Source organism: Scardinius erythrophthalmus (genome assembly GCF_964197995.2).
Source record: "Scardinius erythrophthalmus genome assembly, chromosome: 21".
In the NCBI taxonomy this organism is placed as follows: Eukaryota; Metazoa; Chordata; class Actinopteri; order Cypriniformes; family Leuciscidae; genus Scardinius; species Scardinius erythrophthalmus.
In genome coordinates, this window is record NC_138241.1 from 10,916,693 (window position 1) to 10,942,332 (window position 25,640).

Genomic DNA, 25,640 nt, shown 5'->3' on the forward strand with positions numbered 1-25,640 from the left:
AGTATAGGTTGAAAAATAAAGAGCTTGAGGATGTAAGTTATTTCAAAGATTGTTACAGTTTGTTGAAAATTATTTAGAATAAATTGTTTAGAAGGCACCAGGAATGTGTTTTAAGAAAATAAATATTTTTTCATTGTTGACTGGTGTGTAATTTCTGCACCAGACCTGTGTTCAAGTGGGTTTGTTCTGTTCTCCATATCCACCATTGGTCAGTAGCAGTGCTGTTTTTAGATATTTAGATGTTTATATATATATATATAACAGCACTGCTATGTGTGTGTGTATATATCATAACAAAGTGTCCATAAACATGGCAGCATCTAGGTTGCGTAGTTCCGGGGCTATATGCACCAGCCAAGTATTTTTCATTAAGATCAAGTGGAATGTCTACTCTCTTCAGGTGTTATTGACCTCTATGGCTCAAAAACATATTTTGAGTTAAAATCATCCTATGAATGGCTTACAAAGTTGTGTCTGCGCATTAAGCTAGGATAACTGAAATTATTTTAAAGTAATGTTCTGTGATCAGTACAAGTTAAGCTCTATTGACAGCATCTGTGGTACAGAGGTTGTAATGTCTTGCCCAATTGTAAGTACATTACATGTTTTTTGATTGTCAAAATAATGTACTTATTGACAGAAGACAAAACTGCTGAAATCTGCTTTACTTTTCATGCTGAATTGAGGGATTTCATTTCAGTTTACGCAAACAATCTGGAGCAGATATTTGCCCACTGAGAGCTTGACAGAAACACATCTGCAAGTCCCTGCATTGATTACCAAAGATTTCCATCTGGGAATACCAGAAATGGAAAGTATGACGTAAGCATAGGTAGCCTGTGGTGCAAAGTGGAATATTGCCCTCCCTTAAGCTGTCTAGCAGAACCTGGGTAGAGAGACACTTATAGGCTCAGCTCTAAAACCCTCAGGTGTGCTTTCAAAAGGTAGACACCTTACCGATTCAGAAAAATACAACAATGACAAGTTCAGTGAATAAATCCCTCACAGTGAATAAACTATGTTAATGTAAATGTAAAAGAAAACTAATTTATTCAGTACCCTACAATATCAATTAAAAAAGTTTTATGCTGTTTAAACTGATATTTGTCTGTGCACATTTAAACTGTTTAAATCTTCGCAGCATTAGCTTAGCAAAATGCTAACCGCAAACTCTTTTATAATCAGTTGTCTAGTCTCTCGTTTGCTTTGCTTTAAGGTAGTGACACACCAAACCAACGGCAAAGAACTAGTGCTGATGAAAGCCGACTGTGCTGTTGCTTTGCATCGCCTGCGTCGGGGGGAAAAGCTGCACTTGAACACACTGAGAGAACTACAGCCGACTGTCAGCTAGCATGCGTGTTCTGTGCCTGCATGTAAATGATGCAACTGTCTTTTTCTACAGATATATTCATCTATATTCGTCATTCAAAATGGGAAACCGACGCTGCAGGTTGCAGATACACAAACCGTAAACAAAGCATTTTGAATGCGTTTTGAATATCAATCCGCTAAACACTTTCTTTATTCCACTCCACTCCGCTCATGTTAATATTGAAATATTTGCCAAGGAATACTCAGGTAAGATGATGTCAAATTAGAAGAACAGCCTTCTATCTGTACCGTTTTGACTTCTTTTCTCGCTGTTTTGCTATTATTCTTGTTCACTAAGCTGAACAGCCAATCAGAGTTTCCTCTTCCACTGACGTTTCAATGCAGATTCAACATGTTGAAAAAAAACCCCGACTGCATCCAACTAGAGCCAACGGTGCGGAACACACCGGAAAAACTGCGTCGGCCGACGCTAAAAAACGGCTGTCTTGTGCAAATTTTGTCTGATACTGTATGTAAGTTGCTGCCTATATGTGTTGTTCCAAATCAGTCACTTGTTGGTTCATGTGGCTCTATTTCGCTTTGAAGGAAGTTGCCTATCTAGACAGACTTGTCTATGTAGGCCAGGAACTCAGCCAGATTGTCATCACATGTGTTTGTAAGAAGGATCATCAGGAGTAGACACTGCCATACTTGCAGGTCCCGCAGTCAGCCATCCAGTGTTCTCTTGGACATGAATTGTGCTGATCTCTTATATAAATATATAATAAAAATGACTGTTTAGGCATATTGCCTGCTTATGTCAACAGGGAATCAAAAGAGATCAAAAGCTTTGACACAGCAGGATCAGTTGTCCTTGCATGGCTGCCTCTATCCACCCCCAAATGGATCCAGACGGGCCTGTAATGTATCAACCATACTTAGACGGGCTGATACAAGTGATCTGATGTTGGGAACAGTGCAAAGGCCACCATGTGCTTGTCCTCATGAAGTCCACTTGACCTTAGAGCAGTGGTTCTCAACCTTTTTGACTCCAAACCCAACCCTTGCCCCACCAAAATCTGAAACAACTAATAAGGCCCCTAAGAAAGTGGGATTTTTGTTGTTGTTTCGATTCAGTTCCATTGTGTCATTGCAGTTAAAATCAATTATCAATTCTGAATACTTATTGTCTTTTAAACCCCAGCTGAGCAAGCCAAAGGTCAATCAGGTGATGATAGAGGAAAAAAATTATTCATATGACTTCCCAGTTGTTCGTGATTCACTGGATAAAGATTAAGAACAATGTTTTTTTTTTTTATTACTATTTTTATCCACAATTTCTGACCGCCAAAATATTTGGCTTGGCAGAACTACAAAAATGTATATTTGTTAAAAAAAATTCCATGGTGTTTTAAGATTTTAATTAGCATGACTGTTCTTGGTTTCAAATCACACTTTACAATTCTGGCTACCTCATTTATCTAGGTTTTCCAAGACCATGGGATTCCTAGTAGGTTGTTGAGCAGGTGAATTAAAATAATAAATATCTCGATTTGGAGTTGTTTTAATCATCTTTAAGGCCCCATGTTTGAGAGTCTCTTCCGTCATTTTAGGTTTCAGAAGGGTGCTCATCATGAGCGTCCACTATGCACCCCCGATCACTCGATTACTAAAGTGTGAACCGCAATGACTTAGGGTGCCATTTGGGTCAGGACCTTGGGTCCAAAAGTCTTGAGACCACATTGAAAATTTGGGAGTCAAAATTTTAAACTTTCAACATTTCAACGAATTTTACGAGGTGGCTAATTCGTACGAATTCATAAGATGCTACTCTTATGAATTCGTACAATTTTTGGTAAATCTTACATATTTTACGAGTTGACCAATTCGTACGAATGACCTACCCATCACTGGGGTTTAGACAAATCATACCAATTTTACGAGGTGGCTAATTCGTACAAATTCATACGACCTCACTCGTACGAATTTGCCACTTTTTACTCGTGAGATTGTGTTGGAATAACTGGAAATAAAAAGTTTCAGGATTTTAAAAAATGTAAAACAAATAAACATAATAACCCATCTGTTCATGCATACAGTTTATTTACACTTTAAATATTTATAAGTGTGTCCAGTGCCAAATTTTCTCTGGAAAAAAACAACCTTGGAAATCTGAATGCTGCAGATGGGTCATTGCTGTTTGCTGCTTTGGAATTGGTGCGATTGGCCTGTACATGTGAAAAATGCATGCCAAACATTTGGACTTGTAATTAGTTATGCAAATGTTGTATTTATTTAGATTCTGTGCTAATTACTTACTGTTTGTTCTGCAGTGCAAATTTAATAACGTAGAGACTGTTTAGCCACTCAAGTAGAGTTGTGGTCATGTTTACATACCCCTTGCAGAATCTATAAAATGGTAATAATTTAAAAAATAAGAGGCATCATAAAAATTGTATGTTAGCTTGGGACCACATCGGTACCTGTGAGCAGTCTGACGTATGTCATATTACTTGCTGTTGCGAGCGAGCTATAATGCTTGCACAGAGATACATTCTACACGTTTATATGCATCACTTCCTGTGTTCTGCACACTGACTGAACTTCGGTTTAAATGGGGGAATCCAGTTGGAAGAGTTATCTGAACGTGTCCAGGTTTTTACAAACTCACTGACCTCAGAAACAGGTGTTTTCTCTGGAGAACAAAAGGAGGCAAATTCTCTCAAATTATTTTTATCCCTATTCATCTGAATGTGGATGTTCACAGCTGTGTCTGTATGTAATGCATGGCATGTGTTTGTAGGTTGACGGGGCTTTTGCAAGCCATTCTATCTTTTGCAGTTTGATATTTACCAAGGGCTTGGGTATTAGTTTATAAGAACTTAGATTTTTGCTTAAGATTTGAAGCTTGCATAGCCTGAGAAAGAATGCTTATCAATGCAGTGGAAAATTGTCAGTTTGGCTACATGAGTTACTCATTGAATGTTCCCTAACACCGTGTTCTAACCAGGCAGGGGAAAAAATGCTGCTTTTTTTTTTCTTAATCAGTTGCAAATGGGACAATTAGGAAAGTGACAGAAGTTCACAGAACTTTTTGTTGGTTGCTTGGTTTCTTATTCTGTTGCGTTCTGCTCTCATTTGCCCAAAATTCTTCTCCACAGAGCAAGGTTTTGTATATTGTTCTACTGCAATTCTGTCAAATGTGTAGTATGGCACCTGGTCAGGACACTGGAGTCAGTTTCAGTGTAGCTACACATTAAATTGTGTTTGTTTTTGTGTTTGTGTTGGAACTGTGGCACAGCGGTCAGTGCATGACACATTTAGCTGTGTTGCTCATGTCGGTGATGCAGATTTTATCCTGTTTCTCGTGCTTTACTGTTTTCTCTTTAAAATCCCACAAATGAACTTAATTCATATAATTAAAGACATAAAAAGTCCATAAATTAAATAAATGAAAAAATGTAAGTAAACGCACAAGACTGTAAAAATGGGTCACATAATAAATCTAAATAAAACATGCTTTATGTAAATGAAGGGACGTTCTGCCCAGTCATCCATGAAAGTGACTTTGTGTTACAGTATATGCTCATCTTCATTTGTTTTGACATGGTTTTCTTTTCTATTTTACCAGATGACTCCTCAGCTAAAGAAGTTAGCAGGGTAAGTGAGGCATCGCATTTGCTTTTGCCCATTTTGTTTGTGTGGGTGTGTGTGTGTTTTACCTTTAACCCTGTAAAGCCTGACATAAAAAATAATAGTCTATATAAGTTATGTATGTATAAGTTTGTATATGTGTTTTTTTTATATATATATATATATATATATATATATATATATATATATATATATATATATATATATATATACATCTGGCTTTTATGGCTCATAGCATGATAGTAGAGAATATCTGCTCATACTCATTTGAACGATTTGGAGGCCTAAAATATGCAATTAGATGCAGTTTCTGATACTTATATGGCCAAAAATAGCTTTTAATGTAAATGAATGAGATCTTATAACAGTATAGCAGACTATGTGTATAAAATGCATATAAATATAAAAACATTAATGCAATGTGATACAATGATGATTGAGAGATGAACAAAAAAACGTTCCTCAAAAGCCTCATGTATCATATTTGACACTCACATGTTTTTCTGAAATAAAGTAAACCTAAGGATCTTCAGTAAATGTTCATCTTGAAATATGACTTACATTATAAAAGTTATTATTTTGTTTACTTTATACAAATCATTAAAGATAAAACGACATGTGCATCACAAACTAAAGGGGGCATTTTTACAATTTTACTGAAGGACCTTTTACTTGCTAAAAAAGTATAAACTATCAATCAGACGACAGACAGCATGTAGATGATTATGTTCAACAGGTTTTTCAGCAAAATTTAGAGGCCTTAGAAATGTGCTTATCAAATGTGATGCAGTAGCCTTTATAGGGTTAACCTTAAAGCAGTCATAATATGAGGAATCAATGTTGTAGAATGAAAAGGATCTCTTACATTTAATTTTTTAATTTTTTTATTAAAGTAAGTGTGTAGCAAAAGTGTTGACATTCATCCCAAAATGGGACGGTTATTGGGGAGAAGCGTTCATGGAACACTTCATTGAAAGTTTCTGCTAATAATCACTATAAGCAACACACACACACACACACACACACACACACACATACAGCTGCTAAATATGAAAGTGTCTGTTGTATGAAAAATGACATTGAGAACACAAACCATGTGACAGATTTAAATGAGTGGAGGCAATGAGCTGTTAATGAGATCATTGCCACTTTAATGGGCTAGGGTTAGGAGCACACACACTGTGCTCTGAGCACTTAAGTCTGCTGATTTAGGGGACAGAGATGAAGAAATTAAACTGGGCCGGTGGAGAGGGACAGGAATAGCAGAACAAGGACTTTTTGGAGAAGGACAGTGGGGACGTCGCCTGTCCTCAGTGCGTCACAAGTTCATGTACATAAACAGGATGTGTAGGGAGCCGTTCCCGTGGGGGGGGGGGGCACCTCACACACCACTCGTCCACCGGCCCACTCTGACCTTTCACACAGGGACAGAAATAGACATTCTTGTTTGGGCCTGCCGTTCACTCCTCCTGATTTGGATGTTAAAATTGGATTTAGAACTAATTTCTGTATTATACAAGTTTTTTTCATATTTCATGTGCATATTGTGCGAAAAAAGCTTCAGTATTGGGTGTTCATGATGATACTGCCTTTTAAGGTGAGAATTTTTTGGCCTAAATGTCAAAAGGCGGTCCCATAATGCACTGCAATAATTTCAGTGAATTCACCCAGAATGGAGGACAAAGCAAGACGGTTTTCAGTCTGATTAAATGGTGGACTGTTTAACAATGTATTTGTTTTTTTATTTTCTTCCCTAATGCAAAATTCTAAATTGATTTTAATGGTAAATTGACTCAACCTGTGTGGATGGCTAAATCTGAGATACCCGCATACCTTTCATTTAATTTAGTGGAACACAATGTTCAACTTTTAGCAAAAAAAAAAAAAAAAAAACCTACTACATACTAACATTCAAAAGTTTGGGGGTAGTAAGATTTTTTGTTTGTTTGTTTTCACAGAAATTAATACTTTTATTCAGCAAGGATGCATTAAATTGATCAAAAATGACAGTAAATACTTTTTCATTTAAACGCTGTTCTTTTGAACTTTCAATTTGTAAAACAGCCCTTTTTATCACTGTTTCCACAAAATTATTCAGCATTGATAATAGTAATTAATGTTTAGTGAGCACCTATTCAACATATTAGAATGATTTCTGAAGGATCATATGGCACTGAAGACTGGAGTAATGATGCTGAAACATTGTAGGAATATTTCACAATATTACTGTCTTTGCACATTTTTGATCATATTGACTATCTAAAATAACTGTTTTCTATTTTAGTATAATTTATATAATTTATTCCTATGATGAAAAGGCTGAATTTTCAGCAGCCATCAATGTCACATTTCTGAATGTCTCTGAAGACTGGAGAAATGATGCTGAAAATTCAGCTTTCCCATCATAGGAATAAATTACATTTGAATATGCATTAAAATATAAACTGTTCTTTTAAATTGTAATAATGTTTCACTGTTTTACTATTTTTTGGATTAAATAAATGCAGCCTTGGTGAGCATAGGAGACTTTTTTAAAACATTTTTGAGGAGTAGGGTACTTCTAGCTATAGTGTGTAGTCAGGGCAGGACTTAGGGTGGTGGGGGCCCCTGGGCTTGAGTCACTTTCGGGCCCAACCTTCTATACATTACTTTAAATAGAACAAAATGATACATACACAAGCTATGTATTAGAGCTACACAATTCTGGATAAACTGAGTATAAAAATAGAGATCACGATTCTGAACAAACAACTAAACAAAATAACATAATTTATGTTAATTGCTGAAGTCTGTTAAAATGTTTAATTAATCTGAATTATAAAAAATAAAAAAAATAAAAAAAACTTGGGTTTGAATGAATGATTCAATTCCTCAATCAAATGCACTTGTTTCATAGATGAATCAGCATCTATCAGCATCTATCAAGGTACAGTTCAGCCTATTATTGATTTTTATTTCCACTTCCCTTTTATCCAAAGAGACGGAACTATTTGCACTGTATTTATCAATGGGAAATATATCATGCTAAAATAATCTGTCATATAGCTTACTGTGGCTCACATTAATGGGGTCGCTTGCAGCACGAATTACGTGACCAGCAACATAGTCTGCTTCAAATATTGTGCGTAGTTAACAGTGAGTGGTGGTTTCAGACATTATTTTATTAAAGTGCGTTGGTACTGACTCTTATTCTGCCTGACAGAAAGAAAAGCTCGTAGCTTACTGAAGGAGGAGCGGTTTGATATAGTATGACCAATCAGATGAAAGGGGCGTTTCAGCGCCGCCCACGTGTGCAAATGAAATATTGAACCCATAAACCGATTTGTAAACCACAAACGAAAAATGAAAAATCGAGCCAAAATCTCATTTTTCGTTTTTTAAACTAAACTAAAAAACGAATAAACGAGCTGGTTTTCATTTCTCGTTATTCCATTCCAAACAGGAAATGAAATGACCAAAAAGTACACGGACCCGGTCACCATAGATAGACAGTGTTACATGTTAAAAAACGTAATAATTTATTTATATGACCACTGATTGAAGCTTGAACATTTTTTTTCCAATAAATAAATAATGATTAAAAAAGTTCAAAGTAATCATAAGTTTATTGCAATGCACAAATGTCTTGGTCAGAATGAGGATAAAACACTTATTTACCTGGAAAACATGTGTTTTGATTGTGGCATTTCTTTGAGATTTAGAATCCAGTATTCCTATAGGCTAATTATTGTTTCTTTTATGAATTTAATGAAGAACTCTGTCTCGTATTCTGTCCAACCGATCCATGTAGGCTATTTTGTGTCCATTCGTTTTTCCTTTTTTAACCCCTAATTGAAAAACGAAAAATGAACGGTTGTTGTCTTTTTAAAGCGCAAAGTTGAACACCAACATTTTAATTTGAACTGGCTACACCAGCTGCTGCGCAAAAAAAGTAAATATCGACGAATTTTCAGATTTTTGTTTATGACTTTTTGCCCCTTTATTAAACATTTAAAATATTCACAAATTAATATGGAAAACATGTCGATTTTACTGGTTTCAAAGGCCAAATTAGAACCTGAAATTGATGTTTTTCCCGCAGTGCTGAATGAGAAGAGCCATTAATATTATTAATAAACTATTGCTTTGGCTAAAATCACATCTCCATCTTCGCTGTTAAGCAGATGCGCTTTTAGAGAGAAATGCACATTTCATACAGATTAATCAGAAGGTATTAGCTTTCGATTCGAATTTGTTCATTTTAAAGTGGACATTTCAAGCTTTAGCCTACACAGGCTATATTTTGTTTCAGTTCTCGAGCTCCAGTTTACGGAGATCATGAAAGTGCGTCTGATTGTTTTCTTTTATTTTACAAAAGCACAACGTTTTCTTGTTATTGTGAGTTTACACAAATAAAAGTAGTTGAGAATAATGTATTATTATTTTCTGTATGACCAGAAATGATAGAGTATTTTAAGTTGTTTCCACTGTTGATAGGAAAATGCAAGTGTTCGCGCCCGCGCCTCCGTGCCATGCAGTGCGCGCTCCACACTCAGCTTTGTTCCTTTTTTTGCATAAAAGCGTCTTCTAAATATAGCCTATTAAATGTTATAATATTATTATTTGCGTAGCTATACATGGACCTCGAACACACTGCGTCTTCTAAGTCAGGTGACTGTAAATGCGCAAAAACTGTTTCCATTGCAGTTTTGCGAAATATTCCTTTATCGAATTGCCTGAAAAACCACCTCATGCGAGCGTAAACATTTTTTTTTTTAGATAAACGGGAGTTTTTGCGAAATTGACGTGTTTCCATTGTGTTTATTTTCAATTTCAATTTCAATTTGCGCAATTTGAAGGGTAATGGAAACGCGGCTACTGTCTAATGCAGACAGGTTTTTTTCAACGGTTCGGCAGTAAACGAGGCACTAGCCTACGTAACTGCCAATAACCATCGCAATCAGCAAACCTAAATTATATTTTCATTGCAGGGCAGGGCCAGGTAACAATGCTAGACCAATCAACAAACTTTAAATGAAAAATTAAATAACTGACATATTATTGAAAAAATCAAACGTAAACGGGCGGGGCCCCCTATTGGGCGGGGCCCATGGGCTTGAGCCCAGTCAAGCCCAATGGTAAGTCCGGCCTTGTGTGTAGTATACAGTGCATGTGCATGTGAATGTGTGTGTCTCTTGTGTCCAGCAGTACCAGGACACGGATATGCAGAGCGTCGTATATGAACTCAACAGCTACATGGAGCAGCGGCTGGACACTGGAGGAGACAACAAGCTACTGCTCTATGAGTTGTGCAACATCATCAAAACAGGTCAGAGTCTTTCCGTCTCATCCACACAGACAAACACTCACAGAGCCCAAATTACCCACGTCAGCCATTCATAGCACTTAATAATTCTTAAAGGATTAGTTCACTTCAGAATTAAAAATTAAAACTCACCCCCATGTCATCAAAGATGTTCATGTCTTTCTTTCTTCAGTCGAAAAGAAATTAAGTTTTTTTGAGGAAAACATTCCAGGATTTTTCTCCATATAGTGGACTTCAATGGGGTCCAACAGTTTGAAGGTCCAGTTGCAGTTTCAGTGCAGCTTCAAAGGACTCTACACAATCCCAGCTGAGGAATGAGGGTCTTATCTAGCCAAACGATCTGTCATTTTCTAAAAAAAATATATATATATATATATACTTTTCAACCACAAATGCTCATCTTGCACTAGCGATGCGATGCGTCACACATTTTGTAATCACGTTGAAAGGTCACGCATGTTCCAGTTCTCATTTTCTACTCCAACTTCAAAATCGTCCGACATCGTTGCTCGTTTTTTTTTTTTTTTTTTGTAAATGCCATTTGACTTAGTCTTTGCATGCATGCTTTGTAAACACTAGGTCTGTACTTCTGCCTACGTCACGTGTGTATCACAGCTAGTGCAAGATGAGCATTTGTGGTTAAAAAGTATATACATGTTTTTTGTTTTTTTTAAATGACCGATCGTTTCGCTAGATAAGACCATTATTCCTCGGCTGGGATTGTGTAGAGCCCTTTGAAGCTGCATTGAAACGGCAATTTAGACCTTCAACCTGTTGGACCCCATTGAAGTCCACTATATGGAGAAAAATCCTGGAATGTTCTCCTCAAAAACCTAAATCTCTTTTCGAATGAAGAAAGAAAGACATGAACATCTTGAATGATGGGGTGAGTAAATCTGAAGTGAACTAATCCTTTAACTGTTCTTATTAATACTATAAAACATTATTATAGTTAAAATGTTACTAAAATTTTGACCAACTGACACACTTGGAGACGAACATAATTCGGAATTAGGCCTAAGAATTAGACACCAACAATAACAAGTTACAGCATTCACATGGTCCTCATAAACAGCACATTGCGCCGAAGCAGAAATGTGAACGCAACGTAGCTGCCAGTACAGATGAAGGTGTAGTGAATCCAGGTTAAAAGGTCTAAGTATGGGTGTTCCCCATCTCTCTCCTCCACACACACGCTGATCGAGCAGAGCTCAACCTGTCACTTCCTATCCACCCACGCTTCGTCTGCATGCTGAAGCACTGCAGAGCGCTGGGATTCATTCCGGCCCCCTGCACGTCTCACGCACGCCAAGCTGAAGCGTGTGCGCACCGGTTTCAGAAATTAACTTTGTTTTCTATTTGGGAGCAATATCTGGATATAGATTTTCAGGGGCATTTTGTACCTTGATGAGGTACCATAGTTGTTTTTCAACTCTATAACAGTATATACAACTATATAACAGTGTTCTGTCCATTTATGTCAAATACTTATTTTAATCAGTTCTCAGAAATAAATTCTCAATAGCTATGTTTCCGTCCACCTATTTTTCTGGACATCGCATAAAAAAATATTGGATGGAAAGTTGCGTGTCAATTCTAAAAATGCGCGTAAAAACATACTCAATTGAGGCAGATGATTTTTTTTATCTGATAAGAAGTCATACGCATAATATACAGTGGAAACACTTTTACCGAATAAACCCCTGATACGCAACAAAAAACTCACATGACTTTGCCTCAGAGGATGTGATTGGATAACTGGACTAACCAGCGGATCAGTTTAATTGCACAGCTTCTCAAATGTTGGTTTGATCATTCTGAAATGCCTGAGCCAAAGTCTGTAATCAGAATGATTTGGTTTAATTCCCTCCTAGAAGCATCTCACATAATTGCGTTCCCAAATACCAGGCATCCGAACGCAAGATAACATGACAGCGTTTATTGCGTTTCATCTGCTGAGATGCAAGTCATTTATGATGTAGGATAAAAGAGCCACAGTGGCTTCCCTGATTGCAGCCGCTTCCGTTTTTCATTAGAGATATTTTGCGGCAGTTTCCCAGGAAGTGATGATTTTGTACTCTTGAACACAAGGGATTGAAACGATGCTTTATTCGCAAATGTTTTATGCGATATTCCAATTTTGAGTGGAAACATGGCAATTTTTTCTCTTTTTTTCCATTCTTTTGGTCCCTTGGAATACTTGGATATTCTTCAAAAGCAAGAATCATTATATCTGTTAAAAATATTAGCCATATGTATTAGCACTTTGCTGTTTTTTCCCCCTAGAAATGCCATGCTGAATCTCGGCCCATTTTTGTCCAGTAAAATTCTTTTGGAATGTTTAAAACATGATACAGTACATCATCCTGTTTTTTTTTTTTTTTCACAGCCACAAAAGCTGATGGATTTGCACTTTACTTCCTTGGAGAATGCAACAATGTAAGTATTTTCAGTTCTGGTTGAGTTGATACATGTCTAAGATTGTTTTGTGGATGTTGACATTAAGAAATATACTCAAACTCAAGTGTAAAGTCATTAAAACATTGATTTAAGAAAGGATGTAAATCTTTTAGTGACCATTTAAAAATCTATTTTAGATTATTTAAAGAAGCAAGTTTTTGCCTAGATGCTTAAATTAAACTAGGAACAATCTATATTTGCTCAACAAATCTAATTTCTAAGCACTGAAGCATTAGAGGTCTTAAGATCATGAGAAACATAAACTCAGCCAAATGAGTCCAAACCTTTGATTGGTCATGTACATGTTCTGTTTGTCTCAAAATGGCCTGGAATTTCTATAGCATTAAAACACTTGAGAACCCTGCTATGTTCATTTCCTCTCTTTTATCCACTTGAGTGGTTTTGCTTGGATGACTAGTATTGTGGCCAATCAGATAATTATGTTTGAAAGGGCTTCTCTTTTGCCTAATCGGTCTTATTCTCTGGAAAGTGATGAATGGATACACCAATTTATTTTTTATAATTTGCCTGCTATGTTCATTTAATAATTATATAACTGTCAGCTTTAGTGGGTACAGCTAGTCTTCAGTTTAAATGTAATTGTTTTCCATCTTATGAAAGTATTGGTAACAGTTTTTAGGCCAATGTTGTATTTTAGCCAGGATAGGGATATATAATAATATTTTAAGAACAGACAAATATTATAGTTACAGTGACGAATCAAGACATTTTCCTTAACGTCATGCTGTTTTGTTGATGTTGCTTTCCCTGTCACAGAGTTTATGTTTGTTCACTCCAACGGGGGCTAAAGAGGGGCTTCCTGGGCTCATCCCCTCTGGTCCCATCACGTTTGGGACCACCATCGCCGCTCACGTTGCAAAGACACGCAAGACACTACTTGTAGAGGACATCATAGGGGTGAGCCACATGCTGTTTTCACTCATTTCCAAGATCCTCAAAATAATTTTATTGCATCTCAATTTGACAGTATTTGCACTAATAATTCTAACTGCTATTTCTACTATTTTAGCAAATATATATTTTATAAGATTACCTAAAGTGGATGTGAAATATGTCGCTACTCTGAATGTGTAATGTCACATCCAGTTTGTCATACACTGGGAGCAATTAAACTGTGCACCATCTTAAATGTTCAATAACATGGACCATTCAGCTATGAGATTCAGCAACAGTTAAATAACAGTAAAATATGTCTTAATTTTCATAAGAAATCCATTGGTAAAAAGACTGACAAAATAACAAAATTGTTATTTTAGAGCATTGTTTCTCAACTGTGGGGTCGCAAAACCCTTTTGGGTGGGAGTGAGTTGTCAAAGAAACAACAAAAACTTATTTCTAAAAAAAATTCTAATTGGAGACTTTTTTTAAAAGATTTGCATGAAAGCTGTTGACTGTTCAGCAAAGACTTTGCTCTTTTGTTAGACAAGACTGTTTTGTGCCAGTATAGAAAGCCAAACATGCCAAAATCTGCTTCAAAGTTTTTCCTCTCTCACTACCCATGATGATGGGGCAGTCAGGGGTTTCATGGGGATTCATGGGGATTCCCCAGGGGGAGTGTGCAGTTGCGATGCATGCCCGCAAAATGCTGACACCTGGTTCATCTGCAACTCCCATCCAGCACTTGTGAGAACACAGCAGTTCTGGTTGCTGTGCCTTATAGTGCTGCTGGACAGGCCGTCTCTGCCCTGCATGCGATGGCCACCCTGCAAGTCTACCAGGCCAAAGCACTCATTGCACAAGGGCAGTTCTGAGCCAGGGTTGATGCAGGAACTGCGCACGGTGACTGACCTTGATGAAAGTCCCCTCGGTCAAATAATGTCCACCTTGGTGGTCCAGAAGCACCCTCTGGCTAGACCTTGCAGAGATTGCGAGATGTTGACAAAGTGCACTTTCTCGATGCTCCCATCTCACAAGGTGGCCTTTTCAGTGATGCTGTCAGTGACTCTGCCCAGCAGTTCTCGGCAGTCCAGAAGCAGGCTGACGCAATCTAGAGCATTTAGTCATTTAACATTTAGTCATTTAGCTGACGCTTTTGCCCAAAACGACTTACAAATTAGGACTAAATTAAGCGAGTCATTGTGAAGAGGCAAAAAACAACGCAAGAAGTGCTCAAAATATGAAATACGAAGTTCAGGCATTGTTCAGAGTAGCATAAGCCCGATAAGCGAGGATTTAAAGGAAAAGGAAAGATTTTTGTATTCATTTTTTTATTTTTATGAGGTTAAGTGCTCACAGAAGAGATGGGTTTTTCAGTTGTCTTTTGAATGTTGCCAGGGATTCTGCATTCCGCATGAGGGTGGGGAGAGCATTCCACCAGCATGGAACTGTGAATGAGAACGTTCTGAAAAGTGATTTTGTGGCTTTCTGTGATGGAACCACGAGACGTCGCTCGCTGACCGATCGTAGGCTTCTGATAGGGATTTAGACTCGTAGGAGTGAGTGAAAGTAGGAGGGAGCTGAGCCTGTGATAGATCTGTAAGCAAGCATCAATGCCTTGAACTTGATGCAAGCAGTGAGAGGTAGCCAGTGCAGAGAGATGAACAGAGGAGTGACGTGGGCCCTTTTGGGCTTGTTGAAGACAAGACGAGCTGCAGAATTCTGAATCATTTGTAGAGGTTTAGTTGCACATGATGGAAGTCCAGCCAGAAGAGCATTGCAGTAGTCAAGCCTAGAGATGACTAGGGCCTGGACGAGAAGTTGTGTTGCATGCTCAGTTAGGAAAGGTCTGATCTTCCTGATGTTGTGCAGTGCAAACCTTCATGATCGAACTGTCTTTGAAATGTGATCTGTGAAGGTCAGCTGGTCATCAAATGTTACTCCAAGATTTCTGACCGACTTTGATGGGGTGATTGATGATGAATCTACTGTAGCTGGATAGTGAAGTCGTGTTGTAGAGATGGATTGGCAGGGAGGACGAGAAGCTCAGTCTTTGCCAGGTTGAGCTGCAGGTGATGTTCCTTCATCCATGTCGAGATGTCCACCAGACAGCTTGAGATCCGTGCAGTTACTGTGGGATCATCTGGTTGAAATGAGAGGAAGAGCTGTGTGTCATCAGCATAGCAGTGGTAGGAGAAACCATGTGCCTGTGTCCAAGAACTGAACCCTGAGGAACCCCTGTGGTCAGCTGATGTGCTTTGGATACCTCACCTCTCCTTGCGACCCTGAAGGACCTACCTGTGAGATAGGACTCAAACCAGTGAAGGGAAGTTCCTGTGATGCCCAGTGATGAGAGGATGGACATAAGGATCTGATGATTCACAGTATCGAAGGCAGCAGACAGATCCAGGAGAATGAGAACTGAGGATTTGGAAGCAGCTTTTGCGATCCGCAGGGCTTCTGTGACCGACAGTAATGCAGTCTCAGTTGAATGCCCTGGTTGACATCCAGCTGGTTGTTCAGAGGCAAGAAGGATGTTACTTGGTTGAAAACAGCTCTTTCAAGTGTTTTCGCAATGAATGGTTGGAGAGAGATAGGTCTGTAATTCTCTGCAAATTATGTGTTTAATGTTGTTTTTTAAGCAGTGGAGTTACCCGAGCCTGCTTGAATGCAGTAGGGAAAATGCCAGTCTGGAGGGATGAGTTGATGATGTGTGTGAGTTCTGGTAGAAGTGTGGGAGAGATGGCTTGTAGAAGGTGTGAGGGCATGGGGTCTAGAGGGCAGGTGGTAGGATGACTGGAGAGGAGAAGTTTAGATACTTCTTCCTCGGTTAGCGGAGAGAAGGAGGAGAGAGGGTTATTGGCTGTGGAAGGGGTCGGTCTGGGTTCCTGTGTGTGTGGAGCTGAGAACTGACTGCTGATAGATGTTGTTTTGTTGGTGAAGAAGTTAGCAAAATCGTCAGCACTTAAGGATGAGGTGGGTGGTGGTGGAGGTGGACAAAGGAGAGAGTTGAATGTCTTGAAGAGTGATCGTGTGTTGGAGGAGCTGTTGATCTTTTTGTGGAAGTATGAAGATTTTGCAGCATGAACATCAACAGAAAAGGAAGAGAGGAGAGATTTATACATACTCAGGTCAGATGTGTCTTTTGATTTGCGCCATTTCCTCTCCGCTGCTCTGAGTTCAGTCCGGTGTTCACGAAGAACCTCAGATAACCAGGGGTTAGAGGGAGTAGCGCGTGCTGGCCTGGAGGAGAGAGGGCAGATATTGTCTAGAGAAGAGGTTAGAGTGGAGCATAAGGTATCCGTTGCGGCATTCATATCCAGAGATGAGAATTGTGAGGGTGAGGGAAGAGAAGATGACACGGCAGAGGAAAGATGGGAGGGAGAAAGTGAGTGCAGGTTTCATCTGAAAGTGACTGGTGGGGGGATTGGTGGTGCACGGGTAGGAAGTTGTAGACTGAAAGTAATGAGGAAATGATCTGAAACATGGAGAGGTCTCACCAGAATGTTGTCTATGATGCAGTTGCGTGTGTAAACCAGGTCCAGTTGGTTGCCTGATTTGTGAGTACCTGTGGTGATGAGTTGTTTGAGATCGAAAGAGGCTAGGAGAGAGATGAAGTCTGTTGCATACGGCTTTTCGAGATGAATGTTGAAGTCACCAAAGACTACAAGTGGGCTGCCGTCCACAGGGAAAGAGGACAGCAGCACATCCAGCTTGTCTACAAAGTTTCCCAGCTGACCTGGGGGGTGATAAATGACTACAATATGGATCTTATTGGGAGTTGTAAGTGTAATAGATCTGAATCTCCTCTATTTTATATCTTTTCTACAGTTGCTGTCTCGGCCAGCAATTAAGCAAATAAAGCGAAAATGGGACAAATTGAAACTAGCTGCTAGGAGGCAATACTTAAGTGCAATTAAACTGCAATAATTTTCACACACGGTTGTTAAAGTCGGAACACGTCTAAATAAAATAGCAGAGAATCGAAGATAGGCTTACCTTGAGTCAAATAGAACACTGAATAACAGGAGAACTGGGTATTTCAGAAAAAAACACTAGCGCGCTCTTGCCGTGTCCACCTACTGACCGGAACAATGGAGCCTGGTAAGTGTTATACCACACTCACAACCTCTACACCGGGACATTGTGCCTTTCGAGTCAGGTCCCTGGGCTCCACCTCGCTGCCCCACTGTGGGTTTGTCTGTAGTTCCATGGTGTGTCTTGCTTGGGGTCCGGGGGCTGGCTATTGCTCCCCAGCCTGGCTCGCTGGCTCACTTGGACGATCAGACTTGCCTATGCAATTCAGTTTGCCCGGTGCCCTGGGCATGCTGCCTTGGGCTCCTGGAAAGGACCTCGACTGCAGTGGCACATCAATTGCCTGGAGTTGCAAGCTGTATGGCTTGCTCTGCGCTGCTTCAGATCGCTGCTATAGGGCAAGCATGTGCTTGTCTGGACGGACAACACTGCGGCCAATGCGTACATCAACCATCAGGGTGGTCTACGCTCCTGTGGCATGTTGCAACTCACCTGCCATCTCCTACTCTGGAGTCAGAAGCATCTGAGATTGCTTCGCGCCATTCATTTTCTGGAAGAGCTCAATCGTTCTCAATCATGCAGCTCTCATGACAGCCCACACTCCCGGGAGAATGGAGACTCCACCCCCAGATGGTCCAGCTGATTTGGAGACGCTTCGGGGCGGCAGAGGTTGACCTTTTTGCATCTTTTGGCAGAGGTTGACCTTTTTGCACACACCTTTACCAAAAACGCACATTTTCAAGCAGTTATGTTTTTATGTGAAAACGTATGTTTCTAATAAGTAACTAGATAAAACAGCTTGGGGTGTGAGTGTGTGCAGTTTACATTGTAGAACAAAATGTTTAAGTCTCGTTAAATACTGTTTACCACAGGCTTTATTTCACTCATATATTGGAAAACCCTAATATAAAACCCCATAGGAAAATCTCAAAGGGACCAGCGGGTTCTGACGTCATCCCTGCACCACTCTATTCTAAAACAATTTTCGTAACTTGTTAGGGCCGGTTCAAACAGTGTGTGTTTTTTGCGGTCAAAATTATATACATACAACTTCGTAATTATGATGTCAATTGCCCAAATTACCAAAAATTATCAATAAAGTACTAAGTGTTATGTCATCTGTTAGCTGGAAAGATTTGCGTGCATGTTTGATGTGCATTCCATTCATCAGGATCAGTGTCCATACCATAACTATATTTGGTCTCTGGCCTTCTAATTTAAACCATTTTTATTTTTTAATCATATGTGTACAAAACTGTAGGAATATGAGCATTATGTGTAAAATGTCTTTGATACTCTAAAACAGTGGCTGCAGAAGCTCTACGGTTTGTAAAAACTAAAAATAGCATGTTCCTGAACTGATGGACTGTTACAATGTGCCAAATTGAATGCTTCCTGTGTAGCAGGGTTTCTGTCTTAAAAAGTCTAATTCGCCCTTACACAAATTAAGGCCTTAAAACGGTCTTAAATCAGAGTAGAAAGTCTTAAATTCACAAAGTCACAAATGTTGCATGCTTTGCAAGAAATTAATATCTTTCTCAGTATTTTGTCCTGTTTTCCAGTACAAATATCTGAACAAGTTCAAATTAAGATACATTTACTTGAGATACAAATGTAAAATGAAGTCTTGAGAAAATGTAACAAAATTATGCAAGTTTATGCTTAAAACAACAAATATCTGTCAAAACTTTTTATTTGTACTGGAAAGCAAGACAGAAATACTGAGGAAGAACACTTATTAGCAGTGCGATCAGAAGGTACAGTAAAAGTTATTTCCACATGGTAACACTTTACAATAAGGTTCATTAGTTAACATTAGTTAACTACCTTAGTTAACATGAAATAAGAATGAACAATACCTCTTCAGCATTTATTAATATTAGTTAATATTAATTTTTAACATTTACTAATACATTATTGAAATCAAAAGTTGTATTTTTGTTAACATTAGTTAATGCACTTTGAACAAACAATGAACAGCTCTATTTGTATTAACTAACATTAACAAAGATTATTAAATACTGTAACAAATGTATTGCTCATTGTTAGTTCATGTTAGTAAATTAACTAATATTAACCAATGAGCATTTTTGTAAAGTGTTACCATTTACATTATACTTAACGTATGCATTTACACTGAGAACATATTGATGTATTGTGTTACCTTCACTTTATTATTAAACATTACTTTACTTGGTCTTAAAAAGGTCTTAAACAAGTTTTAAATGTACCTTCATAAAATATGCAGAAACCCTGTTATAATAATTTTAGATAGACAGACAGACTTGACTGACTGACTGATTGATTTCCCTGTGTGATCCCTGTGTGCTCTTTTTTTCCTGTAGGATGAGAGATTCCCTCATGGCACAGGGCAGGACTCAGGGATCCGTGTACATTCTGTTTTGTGTCTACCCATCCTCACCGCCATCGGAGACCTCATCGCTATCCTGGAGCTGCACCGTCACTTGGGCAGAGAGCCCTTCAACCTCAGCCACCAGGAGGTACTCTAAGGGAGAAAGTGCTGGTATTTCTTACATGTCTAGTACCCATGTGGCTCTGCTCTCAGTTCTTCTAGCCAGGCTGCACTTTTTCTTCAGGACTATTCAAGGAATTTTTTTAGGTTGCTTTCGATGTAATGTCTATGTAAAACATCTGTGGGTTGCCTCAATTACAACATTTAATATTTTGACAAATGAGAAATTATCATTTCTAATTTTTTAGTAGTGTTAAAAAATAAAACGGACTGAGACTGAGTCTAAACTTTCAATCTATCTATTTCTGATAAACCAGCCCCTTAATTGCGCAAACTGTAAAAATAAAAGATTTACTGTAATTGGTCGCGCCACATGTTGGTCAGACAGTCTCTTACTGTTTAAAGGTAGTCACGTTTACTGTTCTTTGGCAAATTTTTATAGGCGAAATAAAGTCATTTCAATAGGAATCCCTGCGATTTGGAATTTCGTGTGAGGGACAAAAGATTTCCCAGCACAAATTTCGCAAAGCGTTCAGGTTTTTCAAAGTTTCCCCATGTTGACCAACAGAAAGCTACTTGGTTTGAAAGTGACTTCTATGGTGGCTGTGGTTTTTATATTGCTACACTATTAACAATACACAATGGACCCTTTTTCAGCAAAATTATGCCGTAATTTCAGTTATTTTAAATGGGTGGTCCTATCTTGTTCAGTACAAGTTTCAATATGGACCTGACCTTATGCCATCTAGCAATTTACAGTATGTCGAAGTAAATTACATTATAAAAGGTTTGGTTAGTTCCTTTGAATAGTTCTGTTGTGTTATGTCATAGTTTGATGACTTTATTGTTATTGGAAAAAAAGGGATGGCCAACTTCAACTTCAACCTCCACTGTCCTGCAGCAATTTAGTGCCATCCCTAATCAAACACACCTATCTGTAATTTTTAAGTAAACCTAAAGACTTGGCTATGCCAAAAAAATCGCCTCTATACCCTTACATAGTGCACTATTTGAGGGGGACAGACATTTGTAGCGTGTCCATAGTGGACGTTGCACACATGCAATCCCATAATACACCTCAATAACGAGTGTACAACCGATTTACACAAAACAGCTAGCCGCTAGAAAATACCCGTGCCCTGTGAGCATTGCGCCAAATAAATTCACTGAATGAGGGTACAGTATAGGGGGCGATTTCAGATACAGCCTGATGTTCGTAATAAATGTGTAATTGTATTCATATTTTGGTTAACAAGACATTCAACTGAGCGAGGCACACAGAACTATGAAGTTCTGCCTGTTTATGGAGTGCTATTGCATCTTTGGCTAAGTGTAACATGTTTTTTAGGTTGCAACAGCAAATTTGGCCTGGGCATCTGTAGCCATACACCAAGTTCAGGTGAGTTTGTTTGAGAAAAACAATGCATTGATTAAACCTTGCTTGCTTGACAGTTCTGTTGCATTAGCTTTTTGATTTGGTTGTACACATGTGTTTTGATCTCTGTAATCCACTGTGTACATGGATCAGGTGGGCCCAGTGTAAGCAACCAGACCACACATTTAAACACACCCTCGTCTCAGGAGGTGCAATTAATGATAATGCAGTCTTGTTTGTACTTAAACGAGTGCACAACGTGAATGACAACACTCTGGGCTTTAATGTCCCCGTGCATCACAGAGCTCTCTGGGAGTAAGTAACTCTCTCTGTGGGACACAAACCAGGGAACCATCAGAACATGGTCCCGATGAGCATAGTAGACAAGGAAGACCATAAGTAACACATTTTAATGAAAGGGCTTAAAGGAATGGATCACTCAGAAATGAAATTGAATCATTATTCAATTGAATTCTGAATAATTTTGCGCAGCTCTTTTCCGTAAAACAACAGTTCTTAGTTTAGAATTATCTGTAATTCTCCAAATAGTTCTTAGTGTTCTACATTAAAAAAAAAACATCATATGGGTTTAGTATGAAGGTGAGTAAATGATGACTGAGTTTTTATTTTTAGGTGAACTATTTCTTTAGGGTGTGTTCATCCAAAAATGACAATTCTTGTAATTTCTTGTCATCATCTAACCCTCTAGCCGAATTATGTAGTTTTTTTTTTTTTTTTATGTAGGACAAAAGGCCTTTTCTAGCAAAAAAAAAGAAGAAAGAAAGAAAAGAACAAGTAGATAAGCAGTGAAGTGCTTTTATCAGCTTTTTATTCTGCAGATTATAGATCAAAACGTTCTAAAAAGTTTAATGGCTTGGCTGGTGATCAACATGATCAGTAATGCATGGAATACACTTAGAGAATAATTTCTTAGAAGACAGAAATATCAGTTCTGACACCAACTTGTGGTGATTGCCATCTTCAAACTTCCGGTTCCTCTTTTGTTCGCAGGTCTGCAGAGGTCTCGCCAAACAGACGGAACTCAACGACTTTCTCCTAGATGTGTCAAAGTAAGCGAGTTTATGCCTAGAAAGTGAGTATTGGTGGAATCTCATGAAATGTGTGTTTAGTAAAGTCAGGATGACTTATTCGGATGGAGTACGTGCACACTTGGGTTTTGTTTGTTAACCAATTAGTCTATAAAACTTAAATGTTTGAAAACCGCCAAACTGATCCCAAACCAGCCATAATTTACCCTCACAATCCAATTCAAAACCATCCAATCTGGCAACACTGGTCCTCACACCAAAAATTTAGCTTAAAGAAAATAAAGTCTATTTTTGTTTTAGAACCATTAAAGACTTTTTGCATTGTGACATTATTTTCGTGAAACCTTAGGTATTACAGTAATGGGTAGGAAATATGTTTAATTACCATGCAAAAAACAAATCTTAATTCTTAAACAAATGTCTTAATCTTAAAACCTTTCAATATCCTTTTGATTTTTGGGTTAAATGCACCCTGATAAGTTTTCTTGAGATTCCTCCAAGACCTTCTCCATACTGTGGAAATATTTAAATGTTTATTGGCTTTTAACATTATAATAAATAACCAATGTTATAAAAAAAAACATGCATTTGTGTTATACTGTGCCATACGTTTATCCCTTTAAAATGACAGGTGTTTCCCCCTTTTCAATTTCAAACAGAACATACTTTGACAACATAGTGGCAATAGATTCTCTACTTGAACATATCATGGTGAGTAGGTTTTCCTTCTCTCAGTAGGGTCACATGCTTGGTCATGAGGACAAACATGCTGTTCTTCTGTCGCTCATCTGTGTCACCATCAACGCCATAGAGATTTGTTCTATGAAAGACCGTCTCTCATTTGTTTGTCATGTTCTGTGATAACCCCCACAAGTCACTGCTCACCCCACCAGCCTTGGGCTTGTTGTTAAATGTTCTTTTTCTCATTGACTCACATGTTTGAGTTCTCTAGGTCTCACTTGCACAAACACACAAACGCAAATATTCATTCAATCCAAGTATCAGACCATTGGCCCCCTCATGTCTCTGTCATGTTGAGCAAAACAGCACGGGAAGTGATTCAGATAGGTCAGGGAGAGGACAGGCATCTCTCTGAGCTCTTGGCTTCCCTCTCAGGGACTAATTCAAATATTACCTCCGGTTTTAGAAGCATGTCCTTGGAAATGTTGAAGTAGTTAAACGTCTTTCTTAGTTTCAGGAGATTTCTCACTTGTCAGCAGTTTCATAAAGTAGAAGTTTATCTTGGAGGGGATGAGACGCAATGTGTGACCAAGTTGTGAAATCCAGAGGGAAGAACAAGTTCCTCAGTTTCTAGTTTCACATAGACACGTGTATATTAGTATATACAGAGTTTTTCATAATGCAGATATATATATATACTCCAAAAATATAATACAATTTTAAGACTGCAAATGAGATGTACACTTGAGATTAACACATATAAGATTTAATCAAAAGTCACTGATACATTTAAAAACAAATATATTATCCTTCAACAAGGCTGCCAGTAGATTGACATGAATCACAAAACAAATTATGCTTATCGATGCTGATGAACTCGCTGCAGATGAACCACAGTGTAATAATGCTGTTAAAATGAATTCTTCAACATATGTGTTAAACGTGTTACATTGCGTTGTGGAGAAATGTCATTAAGGAAATGCCTGTTTATTTGTGTTTCAGATATATGCAAAAAACCTGGTCAATGCGGACAGATGTGCGCTTTTCCAGGTGGATCACAATAACAAAGAGCTGTACTCTGACTTGTTTGATATCGGGGAGGAGAATGAAGGGAAGCCCGTCTTTAGGAAAACCAAAGAAATTAGGTGAGCACCCACCCAAATTTAACTTTTGTAGTTGAATGTATTTATTTATTTATTTATTTATTTATTTATTTATGTAAAAATGTAGTTGAAAATTAAAGGAGTTACACAAAGTCACAAAATTTTGCATTGAAGAACTGACTGTTGACAGTAAATCTGTATAATATCAGGCTGCTCGATGACAGGCAGTATGGCATCAACATGTGTGTTCAGTATCCTTTATAGTAATGAATGAGACATTCCCTTGTTAAAAAGAGGTGTGCTTAATTATTGTATTTAATTATTGTAAGGATTGAATGTACACTTGTAGTGTACAGCCATGGCCAAAATTATTTTGGGAATTTTGTGTTTTGCAAAGTTTGCTGCTTTATTTGTTGTGGTGATGATTCACATTGTTTCTAGATTATTGTGCAGACTGATCAGATGCTTTTTAAGCTTCACTGGCCAATTCTTTTTATTATAAAAACCTGAATTTCAATGTTTTTTGCCCCTGCCATAAAATGACCAGTTAACATAATTTCACTAATCATATCATCAGCACATGGGAAAGTGTGAACAAGCATAGGGGCCGATACCGTGGGTGCTCCGGGGCTCGAGCACCCACGGAAAATCCTGAGCACCCACGGAAAATACCGAGCACCCTCATGTGCCAGACTGTCATTAAACATTGCAGTTGGTGCTATGTGAAGTGTTTCTCGGATGAAAACGCCTATTTAGTGACCCCGCTCTACGCAGAGACACGTTGCTCCCATAGTCAGTATATCCTCCTGAAGAATTAACCGCAATGGTGAGTCAACAAACAAACAAATTTTGCTCAAACGGGTGCGGGTCGGACACGGGTCTAAACACGGGTTTAAAACAATCACGTACAAACGTTCATAACACATCTACAAAAATATGCCTGTATTTCAAGTAAATAAAATAATTTAAAATCCACATCAGTTTATTTGTGCCCATGCCCTCTCAGGAGTCTCTATACCTACTTTCACTTTTAAAAAGTCATCATAACTGCGCGCGCGATCTGCTTGCAGTCATCGAGATGGATGCTGTCTGAGGAGTTGAAGAAAAGAATAGCTAGTGGAGATGGTAAAGTTGTCGACAAAACTGAAGAAAACAATGTTGGGAAAGGCTTTGCTGCATGCATTTTCGTGTTGGATAGCCACAAATGTGGAACTTCATCGCTGAGAAGGAAGCACGCAGATAACTGTTACTGTAGTAACAAACCAAGCAGTTCTATCGAACAGTATTTGTCAAATTT

The 25,640-nt window shown here is 38.3% G+C and overlaps 1 protein-coding gene across 2 annotated transcripts in view; it reads left to right on the top strand.

Moving 5' to 3' along the window:
- pde10a (phosphodiesterase 10A) overlaps positions 1-25,640 on the top strand; it is a 110,713-nt gene that overhangs the window by 65,709 nt on the left and 19,364 nt on the right. The window contains exons 3-11 of one of the 2 annotated variants that reach the window (XM_081351418.1): positions 4,943-4,971; positions 10,153-10,273; positions 12,660-12,709; positions 13,508-13,648; positions 20,008-20,163; positions 21,484-21,534; positions 22,522-22,580; positions 23,219-23,270; positions 24,243-24,385. In XM_081351418.1, coding sequence (XP_081207544.1) covers positions 4,943-4,971; positions 10,153-10,273; positions 12,660-12,709; positions 13,508-13,648; positions 20,008-20,163; positions 21,484-21,534; positions 22,522-22,580; positions 23,219-23,270; positions 24,243-24,385 — 802 coding nt within the window. Of the gene's footprint in view, positions 1-4,942; positions 4,972-10,149; positions 10,274-12,659; positions 12,710-13,507; positions 13,649-20,007; positions 20,164-21,483; positions 21,535-22,521; positions 22,581-23,218; positions 23,271-24,242; positions 24,386-25,640 lie in introns of both variants that reach the window. The other variant, XM_081351417.1, reaches the window with a different exon arrangement.